Genomic DNA, 26,351 nt, shown 5'->3' with positions numbered 1-26,351 from the left:
TTTATTCACCAATATATTTTTTCGTACCGTGCTTTAAACATATCTCTATCTATCTGGTTATCGCTAAGAGCTGTTTTGTTCAGCCACGGCAGTGGGCACATCGTGGCAAGAGTCACAAGATTGTCTCAACACAGCCGGATTGATGTCTCCTCTCGAATACTTTTCCCAGCAGCGTGTACGCCATGTGGAAAGTTGCGCCAAAGGGCACGATTGTATTTTACAACAAAGGCCCAGTGAGATGACGTGAGATGAATCTTGAGATACATCCAATGCGTCAACAGCTCATTGTACAATTTCATTTCGCCTCTCTGCGGGGTCTGCTCAAACATTGTGAAATTGCTTATAAATCCCCCTGCTCGGCTAAAAGCATGTGCATACGTTACGCCTTTCAATCACTTCCTCATGCGCGATGTATTCCCTGCACATAATGCACATGTAGAGCCCTTTGTGTGCGACCCGCTGCTTCATGAGGGCATCCTCACACCATAGGTCATGGGAGTTATTCGATCATACTTCACAACGCTGGTCAGTGCAGGTTGGTGAAGGCGGTGAGCGTAAACGTGGGGGAGCAATATACATCACATAAAAGTACGTCAACTTTAGGTGTATTTTTTTGTTTTACTAGGTGAGGACTCGAGAGAGCAACACGATTCTCATTTGCAAGAAGTGACTTAGGGCATCGTTCTGCCAGCAGGGGGCGTTGATCGCTACGCGTAATCCCAATTTGAGTAAATTGCGGTTAATTTTCGAATTGGGGAAATGTAGATCCCGACACCAATGGCCTACTGATGCGAATTACGTCAAGGCATCTTTCACGTGCACTGTGAGTGAAGCTGAAGGCATGCAGCAATATCAAGTTTATTACACCCACAGTATTAATCAGGGCAGCCACTGGATTCAAACCGTGAAACTGCAACAAGTGGCGAACGCGCTACGGCTCGGCCACATCACCGCCTTATACTTACAGCATTGAGTTTGTCAGTATTGCTCTCTGCTGCCTGCCACATATTCTAAACGAAAAAAAAAAGTTTTTCCAGGAAAAGCGTACTGGCCACAGATTGTTGCTCAAAGAAATGGATCATCATGTGGAAATGTATAGCAGCAGAATACTCTAAACGCATGTTTCTAAACGTGGAAGGAAACACTTAGAGGACCTGGAGAAAAATCCACGCGACCACGGGTAAAACATATATATGTCATGGTTGGAATAGAACCTACGACCTCCTCTATACCAGGTACCATGGCTCCCATAGTATATACACAAGCTCGAGGCTTGAAATTGTATCATGTGTAAAATATTGCATATATTGTAGATAATGTTATCATAAACATCGCCATTTACATCTGCAGCACAGCATGCCAGCTGGCTAGGAAATTGCAAATGATTTCTTTACATTTATTTAGCTTGTGTGCAGTACAGCAATAGATTGAATATATTACTTGCGCAGAGCTTTGAGCGATATTCCATTGTATGTGTGTGTGTTTTCTCTGAGTATGCCCCTGTTCCTCCCTCGTGCCATATGCTCATGAATGAAATTGGCCAAATATCCCAATGCGGTACCCTCCCGAACAGGAGCCTTGAGACTCTGGGAGGCTTTAATGGGTAAATAAAAGTAATTCTTACTATTAGACTCTTGTGACTCGCATTGTCATCGCCCGGCCTATAAGCAGTTGTATAATTCATAGCACTGCCAGCACTGGTTAAATAAAATTAATGATCACTGAATATATTATCAACCATAGACTCTCAGCCAGGGTGGAGGGATATTGTAAGAACCTTAGCACAGCTAACTTAAGCATTTGGAAGCTCTAAAATTTAAAAAAGAAATCGATTTCTGGGCCATGGAGAGGCAAGGTCTGAAAGGCTGTAAAAATAATGGCGATAACTTGAGCAAAGTAAATTCAAACGGCAATAAATAACATATCGTCATTATGTTCACACTGCTCGGCTTTGGAATCCCATTCTTTCAGCTCTTACCACGTTCGTATTATTATTGTTGTTGTTATTATGCTTGTTTATGTAGGAAAACATCTCTGAGTCTCAAAACTCTTTTTTCAGGAGGGTCCTGGCAACTTGGCAGGAGGGGATAATTGTGCAGCAATGTGTACTCCCAATTCGATCATTTGCTGGTATATTTTCAACATTGGGATGTTGCATTGCACGTTTTGTTTGAGCTATGGGAGACAACGGGAGAACCCGGAGGAAACCTAAGCACAACATGAAAACATTCAAACTCCACAGCGGAAGAGCAGGGGCAGCAAGATAGGGCAGTGAGAGTTCGGAGGCAACGACTGGGCAGACAGGGGGCTCATGGGGATGGATCACGACCTTCTTGAGACAAATACAATTGCTGTTTTATTTGTATTTATTGTTAGAAATACACTGAACGTGATTTTGCGTGTTATTCATGGAAGGGCCTCATTAAAAAAAAGCTTGACATTTCTGAATGACCTCCCTTTGGGAAGTTTCTACATCTGCCTCTGGGTGGCATCTAAAAGCATTGATGATGATCGCTGTGCGTGCCGAGTGGCTCACCTGCTCCTTGAATTTCTTCACCTGCTTGGCCAGCTCTGTCTCCAGCTGAGAGGTGATGCTAGGAGCAAGGGAATCCAAGGGAGGCTGTGGGGCCCTGCCGAAAGTTCCAGTGCTGCCTTGTGCTCCGTGCTCATTCACGACCTCATGCTCTCCTGGCTGCGTGTAAGGAGCTGTCGGGAGTGTGTTTGTAAAAGAGCACGATTAATACACATTCTACTGGGTGCGATGTGTATTCGAGTTGCACTACATGTTGTTGTTCCACACGATGTCCAACGCTCCGTTCCCAGCAGGCGGAGTGAAACGTCAGCCGCTTTAGCCATAGCTCATATATTCTTTAGGTATAAAAAACTAAAATAATTCACAGCGGCAAAAACTTTGGTCCAAAACACTTATGGGATTATTGGGCCATTTGCCCCCTGGAAAAAAATGTTTTAAAAATGTAATGTAGATACAAAGTTTGGTCTCTTATGATATATTTAAGTGAGCATTTGCTGGGGGGTGGTGCACATCCTCTGTTAAGAGTCCCTGGATCATCATCATCATCATCAGCAGCAGCAGCAGCAACAGCCATGATCAATCCACTGCTTGATGACCAGTAGCAGAACTTTTACAATCCTAGAGCAGGGACCAATCCATGTATATCACTGTTGTTGGCTTCCCACAAAGTGAAATTAATGATTTTGACACTGGAGCATCTTCATCAAGATATGAACAAAATACGTTCTGAATGTTACCCTGACACATTGCTAGACCATCACCTGGAAGGAAATTTAAACTCGGAAAAAAATGTCCCAAAATGAAAGGCTGTAAACGTATAACACCACCATTGCGGGCTGCTTTGCAAAGTGCAAAAGGTAAAGCTGCATCCCTACAATGCTTTTGCTCGGGCTGGCACAAACGGCCTCCACGAGATAGAGTTCTGGAGAGCCCCTCTTGAGGGTATTTGGCCTACTATTCCACGCTGGACAGATATCTTGCAAGAGGTGGGAGGACGCAATTTTTACTCCACCACACACAACCTGCCGCTCGACTGCGGCGCAACCACTTATACTGCGGGGTGTGCGGAGGTGAGAGAATAAAAATAAAAACCTTGCACCACTGTTTGAACGACAACCTCTGTATTGCGAGTCCAGTGTGCTTGACATCACGGCAGCAGCCTTGTAATGTGCACTGAATATATGTATGTATATCTACAGGATGCTTAAAAAAAAAATGTTAACACTTCTGAGAATTTGCAACAATATCACGTGACATGTACTGCTGCCTCCGGGCGCTGGGGACCACCTGGAGAGGATTCCAGCCCACGTGTTGACAACGATGGCGAACACGTGGGAGACTCTTTGACTTTTGGAAGCTATTAACGTTACATTTGTTATCAAGTGTACTTTTTTCCATTAAAAACGATCGTTCCATATTAGTGTAAATTAAGAATAAAAGCAGCCAAAAATATCCGACTCACCAAACTGTGCTGTCGAATGTGCCCATTCCGACGTCCCGGGATTGGTGTTATGCAGCATTGCTTGTTGAGAGTGTGGGAATTGTAAGGTCATGACCTGACTGGAATGGGGGAGCACTGTCTGTTGCACCACTTGTCTGGGCAAAGGACTATCCGAATACAGAGACACCTGTGATAGACAAAATGAAATGTGAATGAGTACATATCGTCCCGAGCCACAGCGAACATAGCAAACCCCAGGGAAGCAGGGGAAGCTCTTGTACTCTATGTCAAATGCTCTGATAAATATTACACTATCATTCTTTGATACAACAAGCTCAATGATCCTATTTTCTAGCAAGACACCCGTGCAATTGAATCGTGAGGCTATCTTTTAGAATTAAGCCCCCTTTTCCCGACATTCTTCTGCTGTGTTTATAACAGCAATCCAAAAGCACTAATGACAACTATAAAACCACGTGTAACCACTTTAAATGTATCACTTAAATAAATTACCATACAACACAGACAACATGTGTAGCAGAGACTTGAATCGGCACACATTTGATCGGTGTACAGTCAACGTTATTTTTTTTTTTGCAGAGACCTTTGCTCCAAGTCGTAGCTGGTCAATGGTGTTTTCAGCCTCAGCATACTTAGTCAGTAACCGGTCATAATCTTCCTGCAGAATAAATAATATATATTAACATTGAAAAAAAGAAAAATAATCCATGGCCACTTACAACACCATCAATAATAATCACCACAAACATACCAACAAATTTTCCTTTAATCATCACATTCAATTATCCACTAAGGCTAACTGAATGTGGTAATAAATGCAAGCAGGATGGTTTTCTAAATATGCTTTTATTAGTTTTTGGCAAAAGGGATGCTGCCGTGGTATAATGGTTAGCACTCTGGACTTGGAATCCTTATATACGTCCCCAATTCAATTTCCCAGGCACAGAAGTTGATTACGATTGGAAAGATTTTTGAATCTCCCTGCATCTGTCCATCCAGCAGTATTAAATGGAAACGTATTTAATCAGAAAGCATGATGCAGCACTGACATTTTTGAAGCTTGCTAAAATAATATATATTAAAAAAACAATCGCATTTGTAATTCTTCACTAGAGCTCTCACCTGCAACTGGTGCACCAAGTCTGTCGCGGGGTCAGAAGTGACAAGCCTTGAACTCTGACCTTCACACAACGGCGCAGCATCCGAATCCGCCAGGACCCTGCGCACGACATCAGCCGGCGACCGCGCGGATTTCGGTGTTTCAACCTCCCCATGTGATGCCCTTTTATTCTGGTAGACGTGGCCTTGCCTGGGAAAGTTAACCTTGGGCCCAACTTTGGACAAGTCGGGAAGTGGGTAATTCAGCTGCCTTTGAGACCGGCCGGGGCTAATGGAGCGGGAGGCCCGTGCATTGTGCGCGGTTCCGATAGGGCTCGGTGACCTGGAGCCAATTCTGCCATTGGAAGCTGTTTTCGTGTGACCAGACCTCGAAGGGGACGCTCGCGAGCTCTGCGACCGATTCGCCGTCTTCGCGTGACCCCGCGGTTCCACAGGCGACGGCTTTGAGCGCCTCGACCTGCCGGGTGTTTCCGTTACCATCTGCGGACCTGCCAGTGTGGCGTTCGAGTTCGGCGATCTTGCAACGTGCTGATGGTCGTCCTGTGCCCTGTAAATCACGTTCAGCCCATGGTCGGCCTTTAGCGGGCTTCTCTGCACGTACGTCCCTTTGTGCTGTGTGGACATCAGTCCAGCTGGCGTTTTGCCAACGCCGTGCCTATTTTGTGGCGAGTAGTCTGCGTCTCCCTCTAGCCATCTGTCCTGTTGCTTATTAATATGACGCAGCCTCGATGAGTGGTCGCTCCTTTGTGAGGGTTCGCTAACTCTGCTGTTTCTCTCATCCGCACTCTCCCCGTTCAAGTCCGGCATGATCTCGGCGGCGATGAAACTGCTCGGGTGGATCTCGTCGCGCTGAAACTCCTCCGACAGGCGATGCCTGTTCAAATCCATCCTCTCCCGAGGTGCGCCCGCCCAACGAAGCTCCGCACCGCCGTCCAGCTGGCCCGCACCCGCTGCTTCGCGCGCGCCCTCCAGGCTGTACGCACCCTGCACGTCCGAGTCTCTGGGAAAGTGCATGGTGTCCCCGAGCAGGTTCCCGGTGTTCCCGTACGCCTCCTCGGAGTTTTCAAAGTGCGACTCGTGCCCAGAGCCGAGGAAGTCCGCCGCGCCAGCATTGCGTGGTCCATCGGAGAAATCCTCACTGGCATCTAGGGTTTTGTTGTACACCTCCAGGAGGTGCTCCATCTCCTGCCACTGGGCCAGGCTGTCGTTCATGAGCGAGCGGTCGTACGGGAGGTCTGGCTGCTCCTCCGCGCTCCCCTGGGCGCCTCCCAGCGCGTCCTCCGCTTCCACAGACTCCTGCAACGACGGCTTCCGGCTGCCACCATGGCCGCCGGTGGTGTTCGAGCGCCTCCGCCGACTCGCCCATCGTTCTGCACAACAACATAATCGGCTTCACTCACCTGCTTCCGTTCCTCCCTCAAAACAACCCACTTCTTCTCCCGAGCCCAGGGGTCGGCGACCGGCGGCTCCGGAGCCATGTACAGCTCTTTAAGGACTGCTTCGTGACTTTATTTATCAAGGATCGTCTCGTATTCACTTGCATTGCCGCTTACCCCAATCACTACCCCTATCACTACCACTACTCCTACGCCAACCCCTCCTTAACCTCTCTCACCTGTTCTCCTAAGTGTCACCATAACTACACCACCACTTTGAATAACCCCCCTTTTTATCTCAACTACCATCGTCTTATGTACAATTGTATTATCGCTGTAAAGTGCCTTGGAACAAGGTGAGATAAAAAAAATCTACGTAAGATAATAAAATAAAATAATTTGTACGTTTGGAATTTATGGTGCAAGGCCCACCTGAAAGTGCTGTTGAGTATGGTCTGCAATAGTTATATCCAGATCATCCTAATATTAATTGATGTTCTATATTGTTTTAAAATCCTTTTAAATGAGAATTTTTTAATAAGTTTAAATTGAGTTTTTCCATTTAAGGTTGGCCTATTTGATGTGAATCTTAAATAATTTAGACCACTTTGTTAATTCACTGCTGCATGAATACATTCCCCATTCCATGTCGGTCAAATATTATTTTACTAACAAAATACTCCGGTGGCATAAGTATCTCCACTGATGCGCGTTCATTTTACTGGCAAAGTAACTTTTGCCATAAAAAAATATACGTGCAATATCCAATGGTCACGAATGGACATGAGCACTGAAGCAAAGCAGCCATTTTGATTTGACCTTTGTTAGGCACCCAGGAACGTTCACTAACGGTCAAGGTGCAGCCCTGCCATTACTCGCTGATGTTACTACTGGCGGAAGGGCCTCCACTCAAGAGCATTTTGGTCTAATTCTCCACGCTGGCCAGACGTCTTGGAAGAGATTAGAGTAATAATAGGGTTTTTCCCCTTTTTTTTCTGGCAACAAAACTGAAACCTTTTAACAAGGATTCATGTCTGCATTAACCACAATACCTGCAGTCAAAATGCAAACAAAAAAACATACTATGATAATATATGCATTGTCCTTGAAACTGATTGGTCCACACCAAGGGACGGCTTTCTTTTGAGCCTCGACCCAATTGGTGCTCGACCAGATGACGCCAGAAGAAGTACGCCTTCTGGCGAGCACCAATTGGGTCGAGGCTCAAAAGAAAGCCGTCCCTTGGTGTGGACCAATCAGTTTCAAGGATGATGCATATATTATCATAGTATGTCTTTTGTTTGCATTTTGACTGCAGGTATTGTGGTTAATGCAGACATGAATCCTTGTTAAAAGGTTTCAGTTTTGTTGCCAGAAAAAAGGAGCAAAACCCTATTATTACATTTTGGTACTGGCAAAGGAGGTCTAATGATGTAGGTGAAAGTACCCACACTTTACCGCACCGCACGCAATCTGCAAATAAACGAACCGTGGTCTACCCAAAAAAACCCCTGGATGGACAGAAGTGGGGGTGGGGGCAATTTAAGAAACTAGCACCATTATTTCAACTGCCATGCCAGGAGACTAAACTGATGACCACTGGATTTCAAGTTTAGCGTGCTCGCCATTACACAGCATCCACAATGTAAATAAGTCAAAAACAAAACACTACGTTTTCCTCCACCCCACCCCCCTCCCCTTTAATTTCACACGTGGGGCTTACCATTCTGTGCAGGAGGGCCCCACGAATTTGCCGAGTCTGGGATGTCACTGGCCGTGAGGCTCGGCTCGTCGGTATAAAAGTCTCCGTCGTACCCATGCTTGGATGGGTCGCCATCTGGCAGCTCGTCACCAGGTGTATAAAATTCCTCAATGCCATCATCTCCCATGTCAAGCACCCTCTGTGTGAAACAAAGCATGTTTTTTTACGTGCCAAAACAGCAACAGTAACAACAGGATGCATGATGTATTGTGGCGAAATCCAGGCATGATATCTTTTTCACAATCAAATTAGAGATGAATGTTTCTCGTGTGCATGGAATGGCAACGGCAATTGCCTATGCCAATGGAAGCCAATTAATATCAAGCTGCGACGACCATAAAACGTGCATGACAATAAGGTGAGATGGCAATGAATGCTGAACAAAATCTCAGCACTTTAGATTTGCCTCTTTTCTCGTCTCATTTTCTCACCCGCGAAGAACACATGTGCCCTCTACTGGACAGAGTGGTAAATAAAAACGTGTTTTTTGCGAGGTGAGCTTGAATTTTGTTCAGCCAAAAAGAATCATTTAAATATCCAGTTTCACTCACATGCTCGGCACACTGCACTCACAGTGGATATTTCCACATGTACGGAACCTTTTGTCAGTCCACTGCTGGATGAGGACCTCACCACGCTGTCTGTGGGTCGTCGAGGTTATTTGACCATACTTCACCACGCTGCTCAGGATTGGTTGGTGAAGGCAGGCAGCGAATACGTGATAACATCGAAGCACATTTCACCACATCGCAACAATGTATTTTGCCACACAGCCCTCTGCTGCCCACCACGTAGCTCAGCAGCAGCCTGATGGCCCCCTGTTTGTACATGGTGGTGGTCGCCCATCCAAGCACCATCCACCAGCCTTCACACTACTTAGCTGCTGAGATACGCTGGGATTGGTGGTATTATGAATGGTTTGATCACAAGCAAGTGGAATTTTATGAATTGGTAAATATATCAAATAACAACCTAAGAATATTGGTGTTTTATGAACTCGCTCCACTCTCTTCATACAGCTTAAAATGGAACTGTTCCCCTTATCACCTGCACACTACTCGCCATATCTGTGTTTATCTTACATTTGCACTGACGACACAGCTTGTCTGAATGCATGTTTTGTGTTTGTTTGATTGCGTCTTTCTCCACTTCTGCCCCTGGAGTATTGCTACACATTTGTACGTTTCAAGAAAATATTGCTCGAGGCGGAGGTGGGGGGGGGTACAACCAAACGGTAAGAATCGATTATTCTGGGATCGAATCCGTGGTAAGTGGCTTCGTCTACTTCATATCGTCTGGAATGCCTTTCCCCATCCCGCACAGTCCGTCCTTAACTCCAGGCTTAAGACCTTTCGTGTTTTTCTCTTTCGCATCTGACTAGTGACATCTCCACTACACAACAACCTCACGCCCATTTTCCCAGCTCTCGTCTCCTCAACCCCCTTACCGATCATCGATGTTTCCCCTGGCGGTGTGGCCTCTCTACCATTAAAACGACCCACAGAAGTGGTCACAATGAGACCCTTCATAAATACAACGCTTTATGGCACCCTAGTATTACGAGAACATTATGAATTCTAAAATAATCGGGTCAAGCCGTGCAATCGTTTGCTCACACCATTGCTGGCAAAAACAGAATCCACTAGAGGGAACCCAAGAGAGCCCCTCAAGAACGTATTTTAGATTATTCTCCACCGCTGGTCCGTCATCTTGAAGATAGGTGGAAGAATCCACACTTGACTCCACAACACACCGCCAAATCAAACCGGGCGACCCCTGGATTGCGAGTCTGGTGTACCGACCATTGTACTAACCATTCCATTCCCTTCAAATAGCGGGGTGTGTTCCTTTTAAACAGCGGCGCGATCATTGAAATAACACGTGCATCCAATGTAAAGTAACATTTAGAAAGAAAGAATAAAACCAACGCACGTTTTGATACTCAAATTCGTCGGGGAACTGCGCCATTCGGATGATGCCGTTCTCATCCATCTCCTCCAGGACGCTGCGTTCCACCTCAGCGTCAGACGACCGGGCAGACATCGCCGTCGCGTGCACAAGGGGCGCTCCGAATCCACCGCCGCTCTTTGTTATGGCAACGTTCGCCCCATGCCCAACGCGCCCCCGCGCTGTTCCAGTGGCGGCCCGCTCGAAGCACGTGGCTCAAGCAGAGCGCACAACAACTTCGTCTGTAAGAAAAGGAGGCACGGATTGAGACGCGTGGTGTCGTTTTGCAGAGCTAACGGTGCGGTCTGCGCACTGCGCTGACACGCCGGCCACCCGAGTTTGAATCCAAGGCGCAGCTCCTCACACCGGTGGCAGGTGATGATGTCCGCATGTACCTTCACATCATCGTGGGCTGGCGAAGCGCCTGTAAATTATTATTAATAATATACGCGTCTGTTGCTCCCAGCAACCTGGACTCAATTCAAAACCAGGCACAACCTCAAGGGCAGGTGGCATCTAAATCTAGCTTGTTCTTCCCTTTGGTCAACTCAGCTTAAAATAAGTACGAGACGCAGGAACAAATAATTGATTGGTTTGGGGAGGCCTTAATGATTTGGTGGATGGAGGATGGCTATATTTTTTGGTTTATATAATATACAGTTTCGCATCTGGAACTTTACACAACTGCATTGGGGGAGAGAGAGAAAGACAGTGATGACATAAAGTGATGAGAGAGAATGTGATGCGAGAAAGTGGTGAAATGAAGCGATGAAATAAAATGATTATGCGCAGCAGCATCATAATTTAAGGTAAGTTAATGTATAAAGCATGATTATTTCATATTTATTTAAATTTACGTTATGCTTATTCTAACCAATGTTGATGTATTTGTGTTATTACGGTAAATTGCATGTATTTAACAGCCTATGTATTTATTTAACGTAATTCATTCAAGATACGTTTACAGAGGCCAATATCATTATCCGATAAATGTGCTGTGTTCACGAGGATCTCCGGAAGGTATCCGTCGCGAATAACCAGGGAAGTCTTAAATTTTGATTTAAAAAGTCTTCTTTGGTTCTTTCGGTAAAGTCACGTAGAATGAAAATAAAAGAATAAAATAACACAATAAAATTCTCACGACGTTTCGACCACAACGCAAGCGGCCGTCTTCAGGTGAAAGGAACAGACCTGTCGGGACGACAGAGCTTCAATGAACGATGTTAAGATTCGTAGCGACTTTTAAGCTTTTTTTTGCGCGTGACGCAAACGTTATTTTTATATATATAAATAAATATGCCGTTTTCAAAATAAATTTATGCAAACCGACACACCTGATGATGACCGTTTGAGTTATGGTCGAAACGTCGTGAGAATTTTTTATTGTTTTATATATATTTTGTTATTTTGTTGTTTCTCTTCAACGTGACTTTACCGAAAAAACTAAGAATATGAAAAAACTAAGAATATGACTTTTAAGCTGGTTGGGAGAAGTAAGGCACCTTGACAAAAGGGGTTTACATATCAAATAGCTCAGGGATTAGCTTGTGACTGGTCACAGAAACGGCTATGTTAAAGTCAAAACCTACACAACCAGGGAAGTGTCGTGTAGAAAATGCATGGGGCATACACGCCACTGCGGCCATAAAACGAACGCCCCATATATCTGTGTAAACTCAAGCTGCAGTATAACCCCAGTGCGGCCACTTCAACGGGCCAGCCCCCAGGAAAGACCGTCACAATAGCTTAACATCCCCCAATCCCCGAATGTCGGTGGCTTTCTTTTACCAGCGTGTTATAGTAACGTATTCTGTGTGCATCCCCCTTTCTAAAATGAGGACTATACAACTTGGTACGCGTGTTTAGTCGGGAGACACCGACAGTCCTCCTCTGATGAATTGTCATGATGCTGATTAGATTTTGATGAAGCAAATTAGATTTTGCTTCATCATTTGTTTTTCGTTGCTCTGTGTGCCTTGTTTGCACGGATGTGTTCACTCCGTGAGCCGCAATGTAACGTGAGCATATCACATGTTATTTTCATATTTACATAATCCATTCTATGCATTTACGATACCCATACATATTATATGCATGCATGTTGAGTGTAAGATAGTACCTTAATTGATTAAAGTTACTCTTTGGTTCTTTCGGTAAAGTCACGTAGAAAGAAAATAAATTAAATAATGGAATGCGACGTTTCGATTGCAACGCAAGCAGTCGTCATCAGGTAGAACTGAATTTGAGAGAGAGACAAAACACAGCCACGGAGACACACAGACAGACACATAAGCAGAGAGAGACAACACAGAGACACACAGAGAGAGAGACACACACAACATAGACACACAGAGAGACACACAAGCAGAGAGAGACAACACAGAGACACACAGAGAGAGACACAACATAGACACACAGAGACCCAATGCCTTTATGTCGTGGCCTTAAATAGAGAGAGGGGGAGGCAGAGAGAGAGAGAGAGGTGGGTGTGCTGGAGCAGAGAAATTAGCATGTCAATGAGAGAGTTGTGTGGAAATCCACCCCTAAGCGGCAGGGGGAGAGTAAGAACGAATGGACCTATGAGAGCCTGGTAAATTTTAGAGAGAGAAATCGGCAGTTTTAGAAAACAAACTATTTCTTTAGAGTACTCCGGTGTTTACAAATTGAGTTGTATCTGCGGTGACTGCTATATCGGGGAGACGAAACGACATATTTATGGCCGAATTCGCGAGCACAAATCAGATTTGAAACACGGCAGAACGAATTCTTCGGCCGTGGCTGATCATTGTCTCAACACAGCGGGTTCTCATGACATTGTTTTCTCCGATACCAAAGTACTATGCAAACCTCCCGGTTATTACCAAAGATTTGTCCATGAAGCCATCCAGATATACAAACATAGACACAACTTCAACCGAGAGGATGGTTTTAAATTAAGCAACCACTGGAAAGATGTCATAAACCAAGTCAAAATTTCAGCTACCTTATAAGCGTACAGCCTTTTTACCATTTTCTCATTGCCCCCGTGCAGTGAACCACCGCTTCCCCCGAACCCTCAACATAACAAAAGACGGATTAACTTGGCCCCGCACGCTATCATCGCTCCCTGCTTGGCTCCTCCCCCCCACCTTAACCTTAGCCCCGCACGCCGTCGTGGCTCCCTGCTTGGCTCCTCCCCCCCACCTTAACCTTAGCCCCGCACGCCATCGTGGCTCCCCGCTTGGCTCCTCCCCCCCACCTTAACCTTAGCCCCGCACACCGTCGTGGCTCCCCGCTTGGCTCCTCCCCCCCACCTTAACCTTAGCCCCGCACGCCGTCGTGGCTCCCTGCTTGGCTCCTCCCCCCCACCTAAACCTTAGCCCCGCACGCCGTCGTGGCTCCCTGCTTGACTCCTCCCCCCCACCTTAACCTTAGCCCCGCACGCCATCGTGGCTCCCCGCTTGGCTCCTCCCCCCCACCTTAACCTTAGCCCCGCACACCGTCGTGGCTCCCCGCTTGGCTCCTCCCCCCCACCTTAACCTTAGCCCCGCACGCCGTCGTGGCTCCCTGCTTGGCTCCTCCCCCCCACCTAAACCTTAGCCCCGCACGCCGGCGTGGCTCCCTGCTTGGCTCCTCCCCCCCACCTTAACCTTAGCCCCGCACGCCGTCGTGGCTCCTTGCTTGGCTCCTCCCCCCCACCTTAACCTGTATATAAGCTCGTGTGTCTCAGAGCTCCCCACTTGATGCAGCGATCTTGCTGTGACTGTTCCACCTGAAGACGGAAGCTTGTGTTGCCTCCGAAACGTCGTGATTTGATTTAGTTGTTTTCTTTTATTTTAATTTTATTTTACCTATGTGACTTTACCTAAAATAACAAAGGGTATGCTTCAAATCAAGTTTGATTAAAGTTACTACTAATTGGTATGGCGATATGAAAAGTTTTAAAACACTCACATTATGTGGTCTAAAGAGCTAATATTCATAACCATAATTAAATGCAACGTGACAGTGTAGTACAATAAACTACCGTCATTATGAATAATTCTCCACTCGATAGCATTCTTTTAATGCTTCCATTTTGACTGAAAGAATGTTGTCAGCCCATGTGTCAGCAATGGCTTGCGCTTTTAATTGCACACACAAACTTCTGCATTGTACTTCCCGCGACCCCGCCTGATGATGCATCGGATGCAATTTATTTCAACAAACGGTAATTAACAGTGAATCCACAAGAGGCTTGTTTTGCCATGAAGATGTTAACAACAAATGCAATAATGTGTACACACGCAGATACCCTGTCTCCCCGTAGAATTAAACTCACTTTAAACAAACCAGACCCATCCTATTGCTGCCGATTAAACAGAATCGCATTTAATGATTTGTCAATCGAAATTAGTATAGCAGCATTGCATTGCTCAACACAATAATAACGGTGAATATAGTTACGGGTCTATGTATGGTAGATAATCCCCTCGTGGTTTAGCACTTCAACTCGTGTGTATAAAATAGCAAATAAGTGGCATAACACTTACGCACAAATAAATTACACTTTTGGCAAGCTAAATAATCACATAAACAGAATTCTAAAATGTTTCAGTTTTAATCGGCTAAAAATGAATGATGCATATTCATTTGGACTTTTTTGCGATGCATTGTGTATTAAATGGATAGAGTACTTGACAGGTTTGTGTAAAGTATAAATGTAAAATAATAATGCACAGCTCTTTGATAATCCACTTCTAGGTTAAGGCACCCACCCATGCTATCTCGGTTATGGAGATTGTTGACTATAAACTTACGTACACTATTTTTTTATTTTACCAGGTAAGGCCCACTGAGTTTATGTACTGTCGCCCTTTTTTATAAGTGACCTGGCCACAAATGATACAGTGAGGGAAAAAGTATTTGATCCCCTGCTGATTTTGTACGTTTGCCCACTGACAAAGAAATTATCAGTCTATAATTTTAATGGTAGGTTTATTTGAACAGTGAGAGACAGAATAACAACAAGAAAATCCAGAAAAACGCATGTCAAAAATTGTATAAATTGATTTGCATTTTAATGAGGGAAATAAGTATTTGACCCCCTCTCAATCAGAAAGATTTCTGGCTCCCAGGTATCTTTTATACAGGTAACGAGCTGAGATTAGGAGCACACTCTTAAAGGGAGTGCTCCTAATCTCAGCTTGTTACCTGTATAAATGACACCTGTCCACAGAAGCAATCAATCGATCAGATTCCAAACTCTCCACCATGGCCAAGACCAAAAAGCTCTCCAAGGATGTCAGGGACAAGATTGTAGACCTACACAAGGCTGGAATGGGCTACAATACCATTGCCAAGCAGCTTGGTGAGAAGGTGACAACAGTTGGTGCGATTATTCACAAATGGAAGAAACACAAAAGAACTGTCAATCTCCCTCGGCCTGGGGCTCCATGCAAGATCTCACCTCGTGGAGTTGCAATGATCATGAGAACGGTGTGGAATCACCCCGGAACTACACGGGAGGATCTTGTCAATGATCTCAAGGCAGCTGGGAATAATAGTCACCAAGAAAACAATTGGTAACACACTACGCCATGAAGGATTGAAATCCTGCAGCGCCCGCAAGGTCCCCCTGCTCAAGAAAGCACATACAGGTATACATACCCGTCTGAAGTTTGTCAATGAACATCTGAATGATTCAGAGGACAACTGGGTGAAAGTGTTGTGGTAAGATGAGACCAAAATGAAGCTCTTTGGCATCAACTCAACTCGCCGTGTTTGGAGGAGGAGGAATGCTGCCTATGACCCCAAGAACGCCATCCCCACCGTCAAACATGGAGGTGGAAACATTATGCTTTGGCAGTGTATTTCTGCTAAGGGGACAGGACAACTTCACCGCATCAAAGGGACGATGGACGGGGCCATGTACCGTCAAATCTTGGGTGAGAACCTCCTTCCCTCAGCCAGGGCATTTAAAATGGGTCGTGGATGGGTATTCCAGCATGACAATGACCCAAAACACACGGCCAAGGCAACAAAGGAGTGGCTCAAGAAGAAGCACATTAAGGTCCTGGAGTGGCCTAGCCAGTCTCCAGACCTTAATCCCATAGAAAATCTATGGCGGGAGCTGAAGGTTTGAGTTGCCAAACGTCAGCCTCGAAACCTTAATGACTTGGAGAAGATCTGCAAAGAGGAGTGGGACAAAATCCCTCCTGAGATGTGTGCAAACCTGGTGGCCAACTACAAGAAACGTCTGACCTCTGTGATTGCCAACGAGGGTTTCGCCACCAAGTACTAAGTCATGTTTTGCAGAGGGGTCAAATACTTATTTCTCTCATTAAAATGCAAATCAATTCATAAAATTTTTGACATGCGTTTTTCTGGAGTGTTTTGTTGTTGTTATTCTGCCTCTCACTGTTCAAATAAACCTACCATTAAAATTATAGACTGATTATTTGTTTTTCAGTGGGCAAACGTACAAAATCAGCAGGGGATCAAATACTTTTTTCCCTCACTGTAGCTAACGAAGTGGCTTATCGCGTGAAAACTGGCAGCAGCCGAATATTCCATAAACGCATGTTTATAAATGTGGACGGAAAATATGGAGAACCTGGAGAAAAATCCACGTGACCCCGGGGAGAACATGCAAACTCCAAATATACAGGAGGCGTTACGGTCGGGATCGAACCCACGACCTCCTGCAAAACAGGCGAGGCAGTTAACATCTCGCCACTGTGGCACCCCTATAGTTCGCCATGCTGGTCAGTGTGGATTGGTTAAGGGAGCAAATTCAGATATTGCTCGCCACTAGTATTGGCCATGGCTGGGATCAGGCTCATGCATATGTTCCTTTGCATAAACAGCTCTTGACCTCATCATTAGACCTCCTTTGCCAGTACCAAAATGTAATAATAGGGTTTTTCCCCTTTTTTCTGGCAACAAAACTGAAACCTTTTTACAAGGATTCATGTCTGTATCAACCACAATACCTGCAGTCAAAATGTAAATAAAAAAACATACTTGATAATATATGATGTGGACCAATCAGTTTCAAGGACAATGCATATATTATCATAGTATGTTTTTTGTTTGCATTTTGACTGCAGGTATTGTGGTTAATGCAGACATGAATCATTGTAAAAAGGTTTCAGTTTTGTTGCCAGAAAAAAGGGGAAAAACCCTATTATTAGCTCTTGACCTATACAAATTCCTATTCCAGGTCCTGCTGTTCAATATTTACAAGTATTCCTTTACTACGTACATAAAAGAGGGCATATAAATGTGTTAATTGAATGTGCAACTTGCTGCTTTAAGAAACCAGGAGCATGGCCATGGACAAAATGTAAATCAGTGGACATAACTAACATTTAAAACTATTTTTTTAATTACCAGGTGAGGCCCACTGAGCTATATAACTATTTTTCAGAAGCTACCTGGTCACAAGTGACAGCCCAACGGAGTGGCTTATGTGGAAATGTATAGCAGCCAACTACTCTAAACATGCCGTCCCTAATCTGTAAGGCAGTTTAAATCATTGTTTTTTATTTAATCCAGTAACGGAGATACAGTCTTCCCAATTACAACATCACAGGATTGTTCACTACGAATTATACAGCGGCTCTGCTGAGCCCTAGCAACGCAGCAGTGTCGTGCAGTCGGCAATGCACCTGGGATATTCACCTGTCTCATGTGACCTTGGTCCCAACTCCACATCTGCTGGGAAGCACTGTATAGTCAGAGTGAAAAAAATACTAACATACAGGTCTACAAATATCCCCCGTATTGCCATCCATATAGAATGTTGGGGCAAGTGCTGTTTGTGAGCACCTACAAAAGGGCAGGCACGGTCCACATGTGGCTGGTTGTAGCCAGAACCATGCCCAGTTAATACCCTTAACGATACAAAGGTAAAAGTGCAGCCCCTGGCATTACTTGCTCAAGCCCGCCTCGAGGGTATGGTTTGCTGCGTACTATTCCACGCTGTCCAGAAGAGTTGAGAGCAACCACACATCACCCCACCACGCGCGACCTGACAATCGAGCAGTCTCCTTCGTCCGTATGGCTGATGTAGATGCAGATCAACAACTACAGTACAAAAACGAAAGGGACGTATTGTTGTTTCTGTTCAACATTGCCCTACAAAAGCCTCCTCTCCAAGCAACGACCAGGCAAACAACGCGATGGGTGGAATCTTCTTTTACTTTCTGAGTTCCCTGTCACAGTAAGCGACTGAAATCTTGACTAAGTCTAAATTAGTTAAAGCCAGCACATGGCTCATCTTAATACCAGAATCAATGAGCTATTTTTAACCAACTCCCACCTCCGTCCTAGCTGCGTAATGTATGCCGTCCATGTGCGCTGCTGCTTCGCACTGTATGGGCTGAGAGAGGCTTTGTCAAATTAAGCGTTAAGTGCCACTTTTGGAACTGTCACTTGTATGCGAGCCAGCAGTGATTTATAGGTATCATTCACCGCTGATTCTAGCCATGGCCGGGATTCGAACTAAAGTTCGCTGGGTTCATAGCACAGTGCCTGAATCATAGTGCCACTGCTCTACAGCATCAATATTGTTCCTTTCTCATATTCAGGAATTTCTCCGTAAGTCTCAATACCCTTTCAGCAAAGCACTGCATCAGGGTGTTTGGCCAGTTCCCCATTGTGTGCATGCATATGGCAGGAGCGCCATAGTGGCTATGAGACGTTAACTACCTCGCCCGGTATACAGGAGGTCGTGGGTGCAATCCCGACCCTGACGCCTGCTGCTGTATATTTGGAGTTTTCACGTCCTCCCCGTGGTCGCGTGGATTTTTCTCCGGGTCCTCCAGTTTTTCACTCCGTATTTAGAAACATCCGATCCGAATATTTGGGTGATATACATTTCCACATGATAACCCGCTTCGTTGAGCTATTATTTGTGGTCAGGTCGCTTATGAAAACGAGCTGCAGGATATAGCTCAGTGAGCCCTACCTGTTTAAAATAAAAAAAAAACGTTTCGTTTAATCGAAAACTTAAGTACCCATTCAAATTTCGATTTCAAGCTTTCGTTAAATAATAAAAAATTAAACGTAATTTATTATGTTATATTTCTATTATTTTATTTCCATTCTACGTGACTTTACCGAAAGAACCAAGAAGATGTATCCATAAAAAATCCACACATGCGGGGGGGGGATAAAGTGCAAAGTCGCATATCCAACTTACTGGGGACTGGGGTACATAGTAAGCAGATATGTGAAAAGGTCAGAGATGTAAACATAGTGCAGAAAATATGTTACACCACGCACCAATAGGTTACTGGGGACAGAAAATAAGTACAAACTGCTTTAAACATAGGAAAACGCTTTACCGTGGCTTTAGAAGTGAGCAAATGTGAAAAGGTCAAATTGGTGAACTTCTGTAGAAAACGTCAGTTACACTTTGAGCATAGCCACTTGTTGTGGACGGCTGACTGGTCAGGATGGATACGTGAAGGTGGGGTGCGTCGTGTTGTTACTGTACAGTGTACAACAATTTGCACCTCCAGATCGTGAATATCCTGAAGACCTCGCAGCAGGCCGAGAGTTTGAAAGTCCCCGAGATGGAATTCGTGCAGGAATTATGGGAGCAATGCAGTGGTGATCCAATTTTCTTGCGCTGCAATCCAATAGTTACATCAAAGTCTTCGACCACAGACATCGTTAATTGGAGCCACACGACTGAATGCCTTATGTGACTAGCAACACGCCTAAAAGCAGCACGGATAACGAGGCCTCTGCATAGTACATCTGCACAGGGGCTCACATTCATTTAAAGAGCAAACAAGGCTCTACACTCCTCGTGCAGTGTGCGAAGATCCAGCATGGTGGACACAATGTGGGTAACCATGCCAGCATTCACGCCCACAAAGGAATGTGCTTGCCTCCTTTAACCATGCCAAAGCTGCTATAGAATACTAGTAAAAGTGTTTAGCATAAATTACGCGATCAATTTAAAGCTCGTGGCATGTCCTGGTTGACATGTCCAATTTTACAACAACAAAAACCCACAACGATACGAAATTGCCCAACAAAAATGGTCTTTTTCATACAGTGCGGTATTACTTTATGAATGTAAAGGTTACCAACAATTGTATAATTCCAATGAATGGTATACGGTGCTGGAGAGTACACGGAATTTTAAAGTTGCCCGTGTGCATGCAGAATATATTTCTGTAATTATACAGCACACGGTACGAGTCGAGTACGTCTCACCAGTTGGAAAATAGTGGGCTACCGTCTAAATCTGGCCCATTTTAAATCATGGTTACACTACTTGCCTGGACTTGTCTGTGTGTTTGCACAGTCTTTGCATTGGAATGGAAGTGGCCCTTACAAACTAAACACTGGCAACAGCATGAAAGGCACTGTGTTTGTAAAGTATGGACCAGGCATTCATGCAGAACATGCAAAAACCGTTTTTGCACCATATGCAATATGGGGCAGAAGGTGCTAGAAAGCTCACTTAATACACAACATTGAATAACTGGTCTGCAGGATGTGGCTCAGTGATTCAGTACCGTATTGTATACAAACACTCGTCGCTTGAAATGTTTTGAAGGCTGTACATACATTACTTATCTGGTTGGATGGAACAGAGGTAAGAACGCTTCAGTAACAATCAAAAGATTTGAATCAAAAGGTTTCGAGTTCAAATCCAAGTTGGGGGTCAACTCAGTCCATCATCTACCAATTGAGGATCACTATTAGCCCTTTTCCACTGTTCAAATAAGGCGTACTGGGTCAAAACCGAGCCAGCCCAGCATTGCTGAGGTTCCAGGTGTTTTTTCCACTGCAGAACCCGAGCCGTGCCATCAGCGAATGAGTCGTAAGACACATATATGATGCGGTGACGCTGTGTTTCAGTCGTGCTGACGCAATGAACGCGTTTTTGACCCATCCCTGGCCCTGCTTGGCTCCGAATCAGATTTGGATGTCTTGTGAAGCCAGAGTAGCATGGTTTGGTTCTGGCTCAGCGCAGACAATAGCCAATGGAAAGCCACCCTTACTGCGAGGCTCAACTTAGATGTACCAGACAAATAGGGGTATATGTGGGAAGTCAACAGATACAGACCCCCAGCACAGTAATTCTGAATTTCCACAACTGGCTGGGCATCACCAACTGAGATTAGCACTGCTGAATGCTCATTTGATCATGGAAATTGTGTGATTTTAACACACTGCAGTACAGTATATCAATTAAAAAGTTTAAACGTTCAAATTACATGCATCGAAGTGTGTGCATTTGAGACTGTATTATTTATTGTATTTTTACACACACGATATGATTACGTTTATGAAAATAACGCAATACATTCTAAACATGTCAACTATGTTATTTAAAAAAAAAATCTACATTTACTACGTGGGCCAAAGAAAAAAATCGATTAATTTAATCATGACCCATTTCTCAAATAATTATACTGTACTTGATTAATCTCGAGCGGGTGTGAATCATTGCATGCCTTTTTTTATACTTCTCAGCCCTAATGCTTAAGCGCATTAGCTCCATCTGCCCGTCTGTCTGTAAAAAGGGTGCACACATTAACTCTCGTGAAGTTGATCCAATGAGCAAAGTTGGGTTTCCACCCTGGAGAACACTGGCTAAATTGATCTCAGGGTTCTCCACAAGCTACCCTGGAGCACAGCTATCCAAGCCCCTTTTGTATCATATCATGGCTTACGGACGTGCTGCTTCCTGCGAGCCTGACACTAATAGTGCCACGATCGTCGCACATTAAATACTAACGGACAAACGCACGTTGGGGTTTGTTAGAGAACCCATGCTTGTTTCATACGTATGTTCCAGTTGAGTACTAACAATTGTACATTACTGTATAGTAATTGCAATTGCATTACAGATTATATCATATTCATGAAATCTATTGATTGTTATACATATATGTGCAGTAGTATATAGCAGTACTGATAGTATCACAGAAGCAGTAACTTACATGAGTGGCTTGTTTTTTGTCGGGAACGTTCCGTTTTATTGTACAACCGTTATCTGACAGATATTGCTTAACATGACAGGCCTTGCCATCACTTTAATCCACCCAAAGAAAATACTTCATTTATTGAACCGTAGAGTGCACGCACTTAAGTTTTTACGAGACACTACCACTGTAAGTGGCGTTTGTAAATTTCACAACGGATGCGGTACACACAGCTCTTTCCTCCACCAAAATTGAGGAAGAGAAGTGGCATTATGGTCAAGGCACAGGAAGTGTGCTGGACGATTTTTCACAGTTACCCATAACGCCACAGTACTGACTCAGTCCTGTAGCGTCACGGAGGGGGGGGGATACTCAGATCCAATTTTAATTATAATATTCAAGTTTAAAAAATGCCAGTACAATATGTATCACCAGTGGTGGCTTTTCCTCAACGTTTGCCAATTCAAAACACCTGAAACCAAGAAGATATGTTTCCACGTTGCATCTGTTTTCAAATCAGTGAATGAACATACACGTATAGGCTCAGCTATTTAAAAAACAAAATTGCTTTAAGATTGTTTGAAGTTGATTGTTCTTATGCCTCCACCCTCCCACTTTAAACAAGATCACGCTGCCAGGTTGCATTGCAGCAGACATCTACTGCATATCTGTGAAAACGAGCTTTATAGCTCATCGGATTCCTCCAATATAGTCTGATTATCTGCGTACCTTTTACCCACAGCTCCTAATATCCGTGGGGGCTGTTTGGTCTGCACCCTTAGTCTTCCTATTATCCAGAATTATATCCCATCCTGCAGCTTGGGGGCGCTTCACATTATCCACAATTTTATTATCCAGGAGTTGTCCGGAAAATGTACCCTATTATTTGTTGGTTATCTGACATTTTTCGCGCATGAGTGGAATACCTTTTCGGATTACATTGCGGTTATTAGGATCCGCCATAAATGTGTGGAAATTCTTTCGCATCGTACGTCGCCAAGCGTGCTGATCGGAGGTGCGATATTCGTCCCCCAAATCACCTCGGGAAAGAGAAGTTATGCTCTGTTGTATGACACTGTGCCATGGTCCTATGACCAGCAGCAGTTAACTCCCTTGATCAACTGAAACTATATCCCTCTTCAAAGAATAGCCCATGAATATTGAGTCTTGTGAATGTGTGTAACATATGTTATTCACGTGTGGTGATTAATAACTTAGTGTACTTGTGTATTTGATTATTCCTACAATCTATCTGTACAGTTGACAAATGCTTTAAAGATCTCGTTACAGATGTATTAAAACTCCCTCAATAATTATAGGAAGACGATATTTGAACACAAGGTAATTTGTAATACGTTTGGTATCTGGCCATTTGCCAGTATTAAAAAGTTCCAGGGAAATCCTGCATGCATAACAAATACTGTATAAAAGCACCATAACAACATCAACTGAAAGGAAATTGGAATGACTTTTTGTATTGAACACAAACGCCAATGATTATACATAACAGTACACTATACAAAAGCAGCACATTCCATTCTCCACATGATATTTTGTACTATAGTATGTCTGTGGGTAAGGCTCTTAATGACCGTAACAATGTCTTTACTTGTGGGATATACAGTATGTACTTGATAGAAAAAAATGTGATTTGGCCAACATATAAAAAACCAGGAAGTTCTGATGTACATTCAATACAGTAAAGACACAAGCATGATGGGACAGAGCAGTGGCATAAACATCTGAAGGAATATTTTACTCCAAATACCATTTTAAAAAGTAAACAAGTTAAAGGTGCAGCCCCTCAAGTTGCTTGCTCATACCACTGCTGGCGGAATGGACAGTCCCCTCTGTGCTAACCATTACAGGCAGCATCCGATTGAAAGGCAGTGCAATTGCAAGTAATATTAATATAAAGTGTTTTATTCTACCAGCCACAAGTGTGTAAGAATGCCCTTTATTTAGCCAAGAATGCCTCTCACCAAACCTCAAAACGATTGTCTTCATGAGGATCCTCGCTCAAGGGATATTTACAACTATAATGAGCCAAGAATGTCTGTGTGCCCCGCGTGTGACGTCACTCCACGTCGGCCAGCCCCCCTCATTAATAATCATGAACATGGTGACGTCCTCCAAATGGACACCCCCGACCATTAATATTAATTATCGAGTGACGTCACTCCACATGGGGGGGCGAGGCGCCTCCTCCCCCCCTCCTCGGCGTCAACTGACAGCCCTCACTACAAAGGCAGAACCCTCACGTCATCACGTGATCTCCGTAACGCTGTTGAGACATAGAAGTAAAAAGACGTCATGATGAACAAGGGATTGTAAACTTTCAATGAAATAAGTCTGTGTTACCGCGGCCTTACAAATTGCACACGAATTTATGCAATGAATATCACGTCGCGGTCTGATTTTCGCTTGAAAGTTTCAGATTTACTGCAATACACCCGTCCTTGGACGGGCAAAAGGCTAGTTTGATATAAGGGAAAAACTGGAGTACCAGAAAAAAATAATGAGCATGAGGAGATACCACTCAACGCTCTGCTCAGAAACCTTCAACGATTCATTGCTGTAATGCAATGGATTCTGGCCATATCAAAGCCCAAGCCTACAAACACCTGTTATTCCGAGTAAGTCTCCCACCTAAGTACTAACCAGCCTTAACTTAGCTTATCTTCTGAGATCTTAGTGATCAGGCACATTCAGGGTAATTTAGTCTTAGGTTCGGCCAGATGACTAATTGAGTGTCCAGTAAATGCCAAGGAATAGTTTTACAATTCACATTGCTGGCTGAAAAAGGTTATAAACACAATATAATTGTGTATTGAATATGCATAACCATAATAATATATCATATCAACCATAACCAGTGCAGTGCTGGATGAATGCCTTCCAAAGCTGTCAGCCTCTTTCATGCTCTTGTCATGCAACAATATATTTATATACAAATGCTTATCCCTTGGCATTTCAGGGTCAGTGATTATGTAATTTTCTGCATTACTGAGTTATACACAAGCAGTGGTGTCTATGTGGCACCAAGGCATGACTGTACACGCCACTGATTGTGGTAGGTGGCACGTATACGTACACCATGCAGTAATGTACACTACAATGACAGAAACATTATGCAAACCCGAATGAATGTGTGGATTTTAACAAAGAGCCTTGGTTATCAGTTGCCACGCACACGTGGGCTCAGCGAATTGACCTGAAGATAAATAACACGGTGACGTTAATGATCACAGCTAAGCGAAATATAAAACCTTGTATATGTTTGGTCATTTTTGTTATCCAGTGCAGGATGAGGGCCTCACCGTGCCACGTGAGCTGCTGGGATTAGCTGCCCATACTTCAACGCACTAGTAGTCAACGTGGGTTAGTCGAGCCGAGAAGTAAAGAGCGATGTCATGAATTTCACTACACTGCCCTCTGCTTCCCCTACACGTAAGCCACTTACAAGAAACTGACATGCACATGGCCACCCATCCAGGCACTATCCAGGTTCAACCCCACTCAGCATTGATGAGATCTGTGCATTTTGGGCCATTTTATCAAAGGCTATACAGTAATGCATTAGAAGAGCTAAATGAAATGTTTTGGCCAATCCCTCATATAATGTCATACGGCATATTTACCTGTATATTATAGATGCTACTGTATTGCAATATATTTACCTGCACATTTTAGGCACAATTGTACAACACACGATTATGCCAAAAAAATATATCAGTTTGAAAATGTGGAAAACTATATTGTCTTGTTTGTATAGGTCTGGCAGCACTGAAGAAATTATATAACAAAAAAATCTAAACAGCGTGCATTTCAGGTGAACGGGACACATCTCCGGTTACCGCCGGTGTCAGGGAAAATCTGAAACCACCAGGACCCATTCACATCTGTAAACTAAGAGCATAGGGCATATGACCGTGCATGTATTCAATGCATTATAAGAAAAGCAGGGCTTTTCACAGACGAGCATTTCAGGCTTTAACCTGAACCAAAATAATCCCATTTCAGTGTGTCTGGCGAGACGACACTGTGCAGTTTGACATAACTCGCAAATGTCTTTATGCAGTGCCGTGGCTCATAGTGGGTTTTTTCTTTAAATGCGTTTTCTAAAAGTAAATATAAAGCGCATTTTTGTATTTTAAGACTGACCTTTCATGAATAAAACTTCCATCGATAACAATGTACTTGTATTCTAACAATTGCCAAACAATTTGTACCCTAA

At 44.1% G+C, this 26,351-nt stretch overlaps 1 protein-coding gene across 4 annotated transcripts in view; it reads right to left on the bottom strand.

The window, feature by feature from the left end:
* The window catches only part of LOC116953167 (microtubule organization protein AKNA-like), an 86,717-nt gene that overhangs the window by 45,062 nt on the left and 15,304 nt on the right, over nucleotides 1–26,351 (bottom strand). For 2 of the 4 annotated variants that reach the window (XM_076074862.1, XM_032973082.2), the window contains exons 2-7: nucleotides 10,185–10,441; nucleotides 8,214–8,391; nucleotides 5,118–6,484; nucleotides 4,579–4,653; nucleotides 3,996–4,161; nucleotides 2,537–2,706 (exon numbers count right to left, since the gene is read on the bottom strand). In XM_076074862.1, coding sequence (XP_075930977.1) covers nucleotides 2,537–2,706; nucleotides 3,996–4,161; nucleotides 4,579–4,653; nucleotides 5,118–6,484; nucleotides 8,214–8,391; nucleotides 10,185–10,295 — 2,067 coding nt within the window. In that variant the 5' untranslated portion in view covers nucleotides 10,296–10,441. Of the gene's footprint in view, nucleotides 1–2,536; nucleotides 2,707–3,995; nucleotides 4,162–4,578; nucleotides 4,654–5,117; nucleotides 6,485–8,213; nucleotides 8,392–10,184; nucleotides 10,442–19,681; nucleotides 19,798–22,132; nucleotides 25,841–26,351 lie in introns of those variants that run through there. The other 2 variants (XM_032973083.2, XM_032973085.2) reach the window with 2 other exon arrangements.

This window comes from Petromyzon marinus, chromosome 50, assembly GCF_048934315.1.
Source record: "Petromyzon marinus isolate PM22_M1 ecotype Great Lakes invasive population chromosome 50, UKy_Petmar_22M1.pri1.0, whole genome shotgun sequence".
NCBI lineage: Eukaryota > Metazoa > Chordata > Hyperoartia > Petromyzontiformes > Petromyzontidae > Petromyzon > Petromyzon marinus.
This window is presented reverse-complemented; position numbering and strand designations above follow the sequence as displayed.